At 43.1% G+C, this 13,378-nt stretch overlaps 1 protein-coding gene and 1 pseudogene across 2 annotated transcripts; both read left to right on the plus strand.

Moving 5' to 3' along the window:
* Positions 1–875: 875 nt before the first annotated feature.
* Positions 876–10,280, plus strand: LOC115457246 (annotated as a pseudogene).
* On the plus strand, positions 8,142–13,378 carry LOC115457747 (olfactory receptor 1509-like). Of its 2 annotated transcripts, XM_030187325.1 has the most exons (2): positions 8,142–8,155; positions 12,457–13,378. In XM_030187325.1, the coding sequence occupies exon 2, from the start codon at positions 12,608–12,610 to the stop codon at positions 13,376–13,378; it is 771 nt and encodes a 256-aa protein (XP_030043185.1). In that variant the 5' UTR covers positions 8,142–8,155; positions 12,457–12,607. The 2 variants fall into 2 exon arrangements, with proteins under 2 accessions (XP_030043185.1, XP_030043184.1); XM_030187324.1 differs by lacking the exon at positions 8,142–8,155 and having other exon boundaries at positions 12,431–13,378.

Here is a 13,378-nt window from a genome sequence, read left to right on the forward strand (position 1 = left end):
TACCGCCGGGTAAGTGCCACGTGGTAGAAAATAGAGAAAAAGTTCTACCACGTGTTTTTGGCGCAATGCCAAATTCAGAATTGCCACCCAGGGCATGCGGTAGCTGGGTGGTAATACTGATTTGACGCATGCTGGATGTGCATAGGCCCTTATGCGACTTGGTAAAAGGGCCCCTGAGTGGGTTTTCTCTGATTTGCTACGTCAGGAATCGCTAGCGCAGTTTAGTAAAAGAGGCCCTAAATTTAATAGTGTTAGAATCTTGCAACATTTTTATTTATCTAGGGCTGGCAGTGATTTGTCTGCGGTCTCAAGGAGTGGGGGTTTGAACCATAAGTGGGGTAGCTAGTGCCAAAGCAATAAAAAGACATTCTACTCCTTTGCAACTCTATTTCTGGAATATAGATTCCAAAGTGAGTCAGCCTCGGAAGCGTGTCTGGGGGTGGAGAGTAGGTATGTCTATGATGATTGGATAGCGTGGGCTACCCTATTAACGCAATGTGATGGATGGTTTAAAAAGTGCTTATCAGTTTTTCTTTGACCGATAATACCCTTTAGAGTGTTCTGTCTTTGACCAAACGTAACTGTTCCCCGTACATACAAAAACAGGATGGAATGCCTTGGGAGCCAGTCTGTGCAGGAGGGAGGCAGGGTGCGCTCGAAGTTCAGGAGATAAGCCACCTGGCCAGTAATTTGTTTACCTGAACCGAGAGCGTGTGACTGCATTCCTGTACTTTTCCTTGGCTCTGAAAATAAGCTTTAGCCTAATAAAAAGGGGGCCTTCTTGCAGTGGAGCCCTGAGGCTCACCTGTGAGTAACGTACGTACTGCGCAGAGGAGTTGTTCCTGGTCATAAGGAGACTTTGGGCTTTCGCTGCAATGGTTTGGTCAGTGTGCATATCTCCTAATCTGACTTAGTCAGTGTGTATATTTCTTAATCATTCTGTAGGTTGGAACAATAATGACTTATACACTCTCCATTTAAAGTACTACTAAAGAGTTTCATTTACCCAATACAAATCCAGAAGAATCTGTAATATTTTATTCTTTGAGCAGTCTGTGGCGATCAAGTGAGCAGGTTGCAATACCAAAGCAATACAGTAGGTGGCGCTGTGAGCAGGATTCATAGAGGGGAAAGGAATTTTTTTAAGCAAAAAAATTGGTGAAGAATAAAGTGGAGAGTGTTATTGAGATCCCAGGATGGGATGCAGTACCATATGATATAATAGCCACTGAGTGGTCAAAATGTGCAGGTTTGTGTGAAGGGTGGGACTCCTGTTTAAAGGGTCAGAGCCCTTAGATGTGGTTAGATGTATGCAAAAAAAATTATGATTGTGTCTGAGTATATACTGGGTATAGATATATTAAAAGGATTGTCATTAACATTAGATGATGGGAGATATTAATTTGGAGTTAAACCTTATATTCAATCTCATCCAATTTCTGTGGGAAAGGTGAACATGACCCCAATAGAGATTCCCCCAGCCACATGGACTATTCATTTGAAATAGTATAGAATACCGGGGGGGGGGGGGGGGGCACCTTCAGATCAGTAAAACTATAAAAGAGTTAATAGAGAAGGGGGGTAATTAAAACTACCACCACAGATTGGAATAATTCGGTTTGGCCAGTCCGAAAAAGTGACGGTTCCTGGCGTATGACCGTGGATTATAGGGAACTAAACAAAGTTACACCCGCTTTAACTGCTGCAGTCCCAGATACTATTACTTTGATAGAGAGAATACAGACACATTCTGGCAGATGGTATGCTGTAATAAATTTGGCTAATGCCTTTTTCACAATGCCAGTCAATGAGAAATATTGGGATCAATTTGCTTTCAGTTGGCAGGGCAGGCAATATACATGCACCCGATTACCACAGGGCTGGATTCACAGTCCCACTATCTGTCACCGGACGGTGGCAGACCGTTTAGATGAATTTCCGTTAGCTGATCATATGCAAATTGTGCATTATATTGATGATATTATGATTCAAGTGAAAACACAGGAAGATGTTCAGACTCAGCTGGAGTTCTTAGTTTTACATTTAAAGGACAAAGGTTGGGAAATAAATCCTGATAAGATACAAGAGCCATCCCAAACAGTGAAATTTCTAGGCATTCAGTGGCGTGGAGGGGCATAATCGAACGGGGACGGCCATCTATAAGGGCGGCCATCTTTAAGGCCGGCCCCATAAAGCAGAATCTCTGACCGTATTATCGAAAAAGATGGCCGGCCATCTTTCGATAATATGGTCGGGGCTGGCCAAATCTCAACATTTGGGCCGGCCTTAGAGATGGCCGACATTGGGTTTTGTCGATAATGGAAACTCATGGCGGCCATCTCAAACCCTGCCAAATCCAAGGCATTTGGTCGTGGGAGGAGCCAGCATTTGTAGTGCATTGGTCCCCCTCACATGCCAGGACACCAACGGGGCACCCTAGGGGGCACTGCAGTGGACTTCACAAATTGCTTCCAGGTGCATAGCTCCCTTACCTTGTGTGCTGAGCCCCCCAAATCCCCCCAAAACCCACTCCCCACAACTGAACACCACTACCATAGCCCTTAGGGATGAAAGGGGGCACCTACATGTGGGTACAATGGGTTTTAGGAGGGTTTTGGAGAGCTCCCATTTACCAGCACTAGTGTAACAGGTGGGGGGGGGGGGGAATGGGCCTGGGTCCGCCTGCCTGAAGTGCACTGCATCTACTAAAACTGCTCCAGGGACCTGCATACTGCTGTCAGGGAGCTGGGTATGACATTTGAGGCTGGCATAGAGTTTGCCAAAAATTGTGTTTTTTTTGGGTGGGAGGGAGTTGGTGACCACTGGGGGAGTAAGGGGGAGGTCATCCTCGATTCCCTCCGGTGGTCATCTGGTCAGTTGGGGCACCTTTTTGAGGCTTGGTCGTGAACAAAAATGGACCAAGTGAAGTCGGACAAATGCTCGTCGGGGCCGGCCTTCTTTTTTCCATTATCGGCCGAAGCTGGCCATCTCTTATCCACACCCCCGTCCCACCTTCGGTACACTGCCAACACGCCCCCTTGAACTTTGGCTGGCCCTGCTACGGAAAGCAATTGAAGCCGGCCAAAATCGGCTTTCAATTATACCGATTTGGCTGGCATCAGGAGATGGCCGGCCATCTCCTGATTTGTGTCGGAAGATGGCCGGCCTTCTCATTCGAAAATAAGCAGGATAATGGTCTAAGAAAAATTTTGCCAAAGTCTAAACAGAAAATTTTGGAATTTGTTCCTCCTAATAATAAAAAGGAAGCACAGCGTTTTATTGGATTATTTGGTTTCTGGAGACAACATATACCCCACCTGGGGCAAATTTTAGCACCATTATATAAAGTGACTAGGAAAAAATATAATTTTGAGTGGGGAGAAAGAGAACATCAAGCTTTTGAAGCAGCACAGCAGGCAATACAAACTGTTTTAGATCTGTGGCCCGTGCGGCCAGGAGAGGTAGAGCTCTGTGTCTCAGTGAATGAAAATTATGCTACTTGGAGCCTTTGGCAGAAACAAAAGACTCGAGTGCCGTTAGGATTTTGGAGTCGCAAGTTACCAGAGGCAGGAATTAAATATACTCCTTTTGAAAAACAGTTGTTAGCATGTTATTGGGCTCTAGTACATACCGAGCAGTTAACTATTGGACATGTAGTTGTCCTGAGACCTGAAATACCAATAATGCAATGGATCCACAGTTCCCCGAAAACCCATAGGATAGGGCATGCACAGGAAGTCAGCATAATTAAGTGGAAATGGTATATTCAGGAAAGAACGAAATCAGGAATTGGAGGAATTCCCTTATTGCATGAAAAAGTGGCATCCCTTCCTGAAACAGGACAAACTGGGCTAGAACCCCCGTAATGGGTGGAGAGCCCAGTTAAGTGGGGGAAAGCCTATGATCAATTAACTAATGTAGAGCAGCAGCATGCTTGGTTTACTGGTGGTTCTGCTAAGTATGTTGGAGGAAAGAGAATGTGGAGAGCAGTAGCTTAAAACCAAAAATGAAACGTTCACTAGAAGGCAGTGGCGAAGGAGCAAGTAGTCACTATGTGGAGTTGTATGCTGCCTTTATGGCTTTGAAGACTGAGAATTTAGGACAATGTTATATTTATACCGACTCATGGTCTGTGGCAAATGGACTAGCCACGTGGCTACCTACCTGATACAAGAACAATTGGAAAATTAATACCAAAAATTTGTGGGGTAAAGAATTTTGGCAAGACATTTGGAATTATGTGCAAAATACTAATGTTACTGTTTTTCATGTAGATGCTCATTGCAAGGGCGATACTCTAGAACGCCTTTACAACGCAGTGGCTGATGAGCAAAGCAAAATCACACCACTCAAGGTAAAAACTTTGGAAGAACCAGATAATTGCTCAGGTTTGGCGACATGGGCGCAGCAAAAATGTGGACATTTGGGAGAAAAGGCCACTTACAGGTGGGCAACAGATCGTGGTATTAGTTTAACTATGGATGTTATTAAAACTGTCATTGCAAAATGTCCAGTCTGTCAGCATCAGACTAGGAGATCTGTTCCCCACGTGACTAAGGGGCAATTACAAAGGGGAAAGTTGCCTGGACAGATTTGGTAAATGGATTATATAGGACCTTTACCCAATTCACAGGGACGTCAATATGTATGTACAGCAGTAGATACTTATTCTGGATATTTAATTGCATATACCTACAGATGTGCTACCCAGATTAATACCACCAAAACTTTAGAATTGATATCCCTTTACTATGGTATTCCTCTTCAAATTCAGACAGATAATGGTTCCCATTTTAGAGGTCAATGGGTACAACAATACGCTTTAGACCTAAATATATGTTGGATTTTTCATATTCCCTATTATTCACAGGCAGCAGGTTTAATTGAACAAATGAATGGTCTGTTGAAACAACAAATAAGTAAAATAGGGGGAGCATTAAAGAATTGGAAAATAAATTTGGTAGAGGCCTTAAGGATACTTAACAATCGGTCTATTGGGGAGGCAGAAACACCCTACTATTTAACATTTCTAGAGCGCTACAAAGTGTACGCAGCGCTGTACAAAGACAGAAGAAAGACAGTCCCTGCTCAAAGAGCTTACAATCTAATAGACAAAAAGTAAAGCATTTAAATTTAAAATATTTAAGCAGTCAAGCACAAGAGAACAGTCACAGAAGGACTGAAGATGTTAAATAGTAGTAGTAGTAGTAGTAGGCAGAAACACCCCTAATGCGAATGGTTACCCCTAATCTGCAAGTCTTGACTACCAAGCATGGCCAGTTAGGATATAGGAGCTATGATGCCCTACAGGGCTACTCCCGGAGCCGCAGGGCTGGATTTATATGCTCTACAAATGGTTAAATTGTTACAAAGAGATATTCAAATAATAAACACAGGAATAGGAGTGGCTATCCCAACCGGATATTTTGGGTTGATAGCCCCCCGCTCAAGCCTGGCAGTAAAAAGAATACAGGTTTTGGGAGGGATAATTGATACAGATTATCAAGGAGAAGTAAAGGTTATACTTAATAACCAAGGTCCACCTGATATGTTAATTCAGGCTAATGATAGAACTGCTCAATTATTAATTTTACCTGTGTTACAATCTGGAATTGTGACGTTGGATCCACCCACCACCTTTACCACACGAGGGGATAAAGGCTTTGGATCCAGTCATTTGTCTGCAGGTGCAAAGGTGTGGGTTACCCAAGAAAATGGGCCCCTACAGCCTGCTGAAATTATTGCCCAAGGGGCAGACAATACCGTCCTGATCCTCCGATCTGGGCAAGAAAAATGGACTTATGTTCCAGCGAATAAATGTTATCTTAGAGAGTAACTAATCTGTTAACATGTTTTATTCATAGATCCTTGTAAGAGCCAGTGTAATCCTCCTTCTTATGGTGTCTTTGGGTATTACCATTACCCCTGGTGGACGACATCATCTTACCCCCGAAAGACAAGGCAAGCTGATTTGGCAGTGGAAGAATCAGAGTGAAATCCAACAACAAGACAGTTACACATGCATGGCTTATTGAGCGTGCTCTGTGGTAACCATTGCTTTCACAGGAACAAAGACACGATTATGGAAAGGAGTTCAACCATATGAATGGGCTTATGCTCAACCACAAGATAAACAATTACTTTCTGCCTGGGTTAGTAATAACACCCAGATCTGGTGTTGCCGATTTAATATGACTTGCACAGCTAAGTTTCACTTAAACCAGAGACAGACAATACGACAGTGCTGCCCTAAAGCTGCAAGCATTGTGGACATTCATACCACCAATCTATCGTTAGCAAATGTCTATAGGCTTTTTTGTGTAAATGCTACACCTATCAAGAACCGTACTTGGTGGCTTGATTATGCTACTATACTTGACAACCTAGGGATACACACTGACAACCTAGTCCGTGTACCTTCTACCTGTATAAATACTGCTATAAATCATCAGAAGAATGTTATTCACTTCAATATTACTTTTCCTCAACTGCCCAAATGTAGAGTTAAACGAGCTTGGTATGACACATTATTGGGAGCTTTTGGTGCAAGTGCGGGAGTAATAAATACTATTGATTCTGAGACTTTAGCTAAGCGTATTGGAACTGACATTAATCAGCTTATTACTTTGCAAGCTCAGTGGATGCCAACAGTGTTTGAACCACAACAGATGACTTTACAATACGATAAACGTTTTCTAGACCTTTTCAATTATACTCAAATAGCCCAATTACAAGTAGATGTCAATATAACATATTTTATGAATTGGACTACATGCACGTTGCAGCGTTTATTTGCCCTCATACAAAAGAACAAGGCTCAGGATGATTTAATGACTAATTCTGAATATTTGTGGAGGCGAATCTTTCACCGGTGGATTCCTTCCGCAAATTGGATTTTAATAACTCCAAATACCATAGTATGCGCTGACCTCTTTAGTTCTGGGCAAATTGTACATTTTAATGCAACTGAACAACGTGTCTTGTGTAAATTTATAATTTTGCCCATTGTTTTTGTTAATGAGTTTTGGTTACCGCATTTTTCTGGGAATTATATCGGGACAGATAATATAACTTAGAATTTTGCCAGCATACCATTAATGGGGCTATTTGTGGACAACAGTCGCCTTTATATGAACTGTGTTTACTACAGCAGTCTATTAATGTTTGCCCTTGGACTATACTCCCTGCTAATTTTAGTATGTTCGTCGAAGTTAGTGCTCAATACATTTGTTTAGCTTCTTACGATGTCAATGTAACCCGTTTATATAATTCATCTTATCCTTTTTCTGGTTGTTTTACCAACGTCACTCATTTACGGTGGCATGGACAATTATATACTTTTGTACGTTACAAGGAGCAACAATTAACCCTATATTGGTATCCACAAGTACTGGACATACTGTAGCCAACATTTCATTAAGTCTACAGTCTTTGAACGATGCTATAGAAAAAAAAAACGGAACTTTTACAACATTTGCAAAAGCGCAATAACACTTTGCTTCAACACCAGATTGATACAACTCTCACTGGAGATACACTTGTGGACATTTCCTCACGCTTGCAAAAGGCTACCACCCATAATTGGTGGGACATTTTCACCGGACATTCACCTTCAGCTAACAAAGCATTAAACTTGCTATTTCATCCAATTTTAATAATACTTTGTATAATCATTATTTTGACTATATGGAATTGCTGTCTTACCTATTATATGCGAAAAGTATCTCACAGCTATTCTATTATACCATTATCGTGTAAGTAAAATTAAAAAGCAAAGAACCAAATGTGATGGATGGTTTAAAAATTGCTTTTCAGTTTTTCTTTGACCGATAATACCCTTTAGAGTTTTCTGTCTTTGACCAAAAGTAACTGTTCCCTGTACATACAAAAACAGGTTGGAATGTCTTGGGAGCCAGTTCATCCAGCAATATTCCCTTATCGCTGCACCTCTGACCGCACTTACTAAGAAAGGGGCTGATATGAAGAACTGGTCTCCCGAGGCCCAAGAAGCCTTCTCTACCTTAAAGCAAGCCTTTTTGTCTGCTCCGGTGCTTCGAGGCCGGATATAACAAAACCATTCATTTTAGAAGTGGATGCCTCGTCGCTGGGGGCAGGGGCACTTCTGTGCGACGTCAGACTCAGAGAACAGAACTCTGTTCTCTGAGTCTGATGTCAGCAATGCATGCAACAAGAGCAGGAGCAGGACGAAGAGGACGTCGGCTGGCGGGGAGTGGGGTCCCCCGCCAGCAAAAGTGAAAGTAGGTGGCAGCGGGGGAGGGTTCACGGCGGGAGGGGGATCGGAAAAGACGTGGGGGGCGGCAATGGCGGCGGGGGGGGGGGGGGGCGGCACCGGGGGAGGGCTAAAATGTGCCCCCTGCCCTCGGGCTTTGGACCCCCCTCCCACGGAAGTCTGGCTACACCCCTGCTGCCACCTAATCTCAGCTAAGCTTCTGAGGATCCATTCCCTCGGAACAGGATTCCTTTATGTTTATCCCAAGCATTTTTGAATTCCGTTACCATTTTCCTCTCCACCACCTCCGCGGGAGGGCATTCCAAGCAACCACCACTCTCTCCGTGAAAAAATACTTCCTGACGTTTTTCTTGAGTCTGACTCCCTTCAATCTCGTATCGTGCCCTCTAGTTCTACCGCCTTCCCATCTACGGAAAAGGTTCATTTGCGGATTAATACCTTTCAGATATTTGAACATCTGTATCATATCACCCCTGTTTCTCCTTTTCTCCAGGGTATACATGTTCAGGTCAGCAAGTCTCTACTCATACGTCTTGTAACGCAAATCCCGTACCATTCTCATAGCTTTTCTTTGCACCACTTCAATTCTTTTTACATCCTTAGCAAGATACGGCCTCCAGAACTGAACACAATACTCTAGGTGGGGCCTTACCAACGACTTATACAGGGGCATTAAAACCTCTTTTCTTCTGCTGGTCACTCCCCTTTCTATACAGCCTAGCAACCTTCTACTTACGGTCACCGTCTTGTCACACCGTTTCATTGCTTGTACCTGGATTACTCTTTTGCCTGCTGCCTGCCTGTTGGACATTGCTTGTACCAGGACCATTCCCTTCCATTCCCCTTCGGCTGGTTCCTCAGCGCCCCTCTCATCAGCTTCCCGCTCAAGTCCTGCTGGCCGCTTGCACCTGGGGGCTCAACCTCCAGGGAACGGCGGTCACCGCAGATGAACCTCGGGGCTGCTCGGCTGCCAAGCAGAGTACGGGGGTGTGTCATCGTGCTCAGCAGTGCTCCACTTGGTACAAGAACTCACAAGTCTGACAGACTTGTAATGCTGACATGCTATGAAGAACAATCTCTCTACAACTACTGTTTCTACAATAAAGGCTGATGCATCAACATGTCAGTTTGAGTTGCAGGGTAAGCAAGTTCTGTGGGACCTCTGGGTCTGCCTGGCCTCTCATGATTAAAACCATGACATGAATGCACCAGCTGCAATGGTAGAGGCCTGGTAGAGTGTTCTGGTGTTCCTTTGAGGTAAAAGTAACTAAGAAATAATGCATGACCCTTTTCTACGCATGACTTCATGGCCCTTTTGCCAATCGGCGGTAAAAGGTGGCCCACACTGGTGTCGGCACATGGGATCGCTGTGTACTGAGGCCACCTTTTACTGCAGAGGGTAAAAGGGCATTTTTCCAATAGAGGCATTAAATGGCGAGCCGTTACCGCCTTATATTTAGGAGGCGGTGAGGGCTCCGGCGGTAATCGGGCAGCGTGCATGCTGCCCAATTACCGCTGGGCATACCTAATCCCCGCCCACTGATGCTAGAAAATAAAAGCTATTTTCGATCACTGGAAATGGCGCATGGCAGAACCGGAACTACCGCCGGGTTCCTGGGAGAGCCTGGCGATAGGGCCTATTCACTACATGCTATTCCAGCGGTAGCCCTACTGCCAGCTGGACAGGAGTTACCAATTAAGTGTCACTGAATATCAGTAGATAGCCCTGAACAAACGATGTAACTGGACAGGAGGCATTTGTGGCCTGTTGGATTGCTTTGAATTTCGACCCCATGGACTCCATAGGTTTCAAACTTTTGTTTATTCACAGATGTACTGGCTATTAGTGGGAATGGCAAAGTTGTTTAACCACCTGCTTCTCTTGAGATCCTCCAAAGATTATAATCCAAAGAGACCCAAGTACAGTTTAAAGTTCATCACTTCGCTGCCTACTGAGACCCTTCTGCCTGTAGTTGTAGACAGACCTAGTAAGGCAGAGACTACCTATTCTCCAGAACTGAAGAACTGACTTCGTCTAATAATTATACTTTGTGGTATTTTTCAGGAATATGTTTGGTATGGAAAATATCATCCATTTATCTGATGATCTCTCTCTATAATTTGCTGTAAGTATCTATCTCTATTATTATCCACTTTATAATTTTCAGTCTTTTAACATAAGTGTTCAAAATTTCATTCTGTCAATATACAGTACATTACTTAGTGGGTAAAGCTGGGAAACAGCAAGAAATATTTATTCAAGTTCAGGATAAAAAAATATGTTATGACCCTTAACTAGTTGCAGACGTTTCTGCCATTTTGAGTTTACATTCATCTCCTGTCTTGTTCACCTTAGTTCTCGTTGTCTCACTTCCCTTGCTGTAACTAATGGTCTCTTTCCAGCTCTTTCTTTAATATATCTAAAGAGAACAATAATTACCAATCAAACCTTGAATAGACCATCAAGTTTGAATTGGAAGAATTGGAAAGCAATTGTCAAGTTGTACTTCCAGTCCAATCTTGATTACATAAATAAATGAATTCTATTATTTACTTTTAGACCCAGACTAAGAGGAAGCAAATTTTATTTCCTTCTGAAGAAAGAAATTCTTCCCTAGAAGTATTACGAGATGATAAAATGTTCCACTGATGGTTATTATCCATGTGATAAAATAACAGCTTGATTGAATTGATGAACTGTGCTTGAACAAGAGGGAAAGTCAGTGAACAGCAGACAGTGAGTAGAATTTATGTGGGAAAAGTGCAGATCTGAGGGTTTGGGCTAGGTCAATGGCTGGCGGTAAGGTCTCAGACCCAAAATGGACGTGTGGCAATTTTCATTTTGCGATTTTTTGCTACTACAGTTGCTGCTGGAAGCTCGTTTGCTTGTTTTGACTATACAAACAATTTGTGTAAGATCCAGAACTACCGAGAAGAGCAGGGTCGCTGTCCTGTATATTGTTTTGGATCTCACTGTATGACCCCCTGAAGTAGACGCTTGCGTGCGTCGAAACACGGCCCGTGTCGGGTCCTCCTTTTAAGTATAATAACAAAGACTGTTGGATTCATATCTCCAGTGGTGACTCGTCTTTGGCCAGCCTCTGCTTTTACTTTGTGTGAATTTTCATTTTGCCGCATGTCCATTTTCAGCAAAGATTTTAAAAAGGCATTATTTTGTAGGTGCGCTGGAAAATATTTCTACATGCACCCAAAACACGCGTCTACACTACCGTAAGCGATTTTCAGTGCATCTTAGTAAAAGGGCCCCTAATAGATTAAATATACCCCTTTATAATCAACCTATGAAATTATGTTTTCACGGGTAATTTAAAATGAAAGAAACGGTTACTATGGTATAACAGTGGGATGTTAGTAAGAATAACAGCATGTAGACGGCAGAATCCATTCAGGGTGTGTGTGTGTTGGGGAGAGGTGGGGGCTAATGAGTTGGTCCTCAGCATACAACGATGTATATAAGCATTAAATAAAAAGACAGAACAAGAGAGACCAAAGGGCCAGGTGTGGGCAGCCCTCCCTGTCTCTCACGTAACCCACCCCTCCCCCCTCATCCTTCCAGACTATCACTGAAATACTTTGATGTTTCACTTATCAAAATTTGCTTATTTCTAATCTGATGAAGAAGGGATACCTTCGAAAGCTGATCAAAAAATGTATTGTTAGTCCAATAAAAAAGGTATCATCTTATTTTCTTTTCTATGTTTTATTTTATTCTATTTCTATTGATTACCAAGATAATATAAAAAGTAAGTTTTCAGTCTGGATTCTGATAGGAAACAACATCTCAGGAAGTCCTTGTAAAGAATCTCTATGTTCTCCAGTGCATATTTTCTAGCGAAAAAGGTGCCGGCACTCAAATGCCAGGCCACCCTTCAGGGGTTGGGGTGATCACTAAGAGACCCACCCCACAATAGCCAGGCCCCCTGCAACCAGTCACAGAATCTATGACAAGGCAGAATTGGTATGTAGAGCTTGAGCTCTTTCATTAAAACTTGGGGACCATGGGTCAATTTTAGCAGACAATGGAAAAGGTGCCGGTACTCAGTTCCCCCAAGTACCCCCTCAAAAAAAGCCCTGATGTTCTCTGATCATCTGCTTCATTTTATGTATTCTGTCTATTGTCTCTTGTGTTTCTGTTTCCCTACAGTTGGTAAAGTAGAAGGAATGGCAGTCAGGAATGAAACCAGAGTCACACAGTTCATCCTCCTTGGACTTTCGGGCAATCCAGACCTACAGATAGTATACTTTGTGCTCTTTCTAGTGATTTATCTGCTCACCGTGACTGGGAATTTTCTCGTTGTGTTAACCATCTATGTGGACTCTCACCTGCACACTCCCATGTATTTCTTCCTCAGCAACCTGTCTTTCTTAGATTTGTCCTTTTCTACAGTCACTGTCCCAAGAACCCTAGTTAACTTTCTCTCACAGAGCAAAACTATCTCTTTCAACGACTGCGTTACTCAATTTTTCTTTGTGCATTTCATTGGGGGTGCAGAATGCTTTCACCTGACCTTGATGGCTTATGACCGTTACGTTGCTATCTGCCATCCTTTGCGTTATACCACAATAATGAATAGAACAGTTTGTCTTCTTCTAGTGGTTTCTACATGGTTAGGTGGCTTCACTCATGCCTGTGCGCAGTCATTTCCAATAGCTCAGCTATCCTTCTGTGGTCCCAACGAGTTAGATCACTTTTTTTGTGACTCCCACACCTTATCTTTGTTGTCTTGCTCTGATACTTTTATCAGTGAGGTTGCAGATATGGCCAACAGCGGAACCTTAGCTCTGATTTGTTTTTTGGGGGTGTTCATATCTTACGCATACATCATCTGCACTATCTTAAAAATTCGCTCAGCTGAGGGAAGGCGGAAAGCCTTCTCCACCTGTGCCTCCCACTTCCTGGTGGTCATTTTGTTTTTCGGCCCCTGCGTCTTCCTCTACATGAGACCGTCGGTGGTATTCGCAGCAGACAAACAGGTTTCTGTTTTTTACACCATCGTGACCCCTTTGCTAAACCCCTGCATTTATACTCTCAGAAGCGAGGAGGTAAAGAAAGCCATGAAAAGACTTGGAGGTAAAAAATCGTTTCTGGGGACAAATATGAACTGA

This window comes from Microcaecilia unicolor, chromosome 14 (assembly GCF_901765095.1).
Source record: "Microcaecilia unicolor chromosome 14, aMicUni1.1, whole genome shotgun sequence".
Taxonomy (NCBI): domain Eukaryota; kingdom Metazoa; phylum Chordata; class Amphibia; order Gymnophiona; family Siphonopidae; genus Microcaecilia; species Microcaecilia unicolor.

Excerpts from the sequence above, each read along its gene's own strand:
- LOC115457747 (XM_030187324.1), top strand. The coding sequence starts at position 12,434 with ATGGCAGTCAGGAATGAAACCAGAGTCACACAGTTCATCCTCCTTGGA.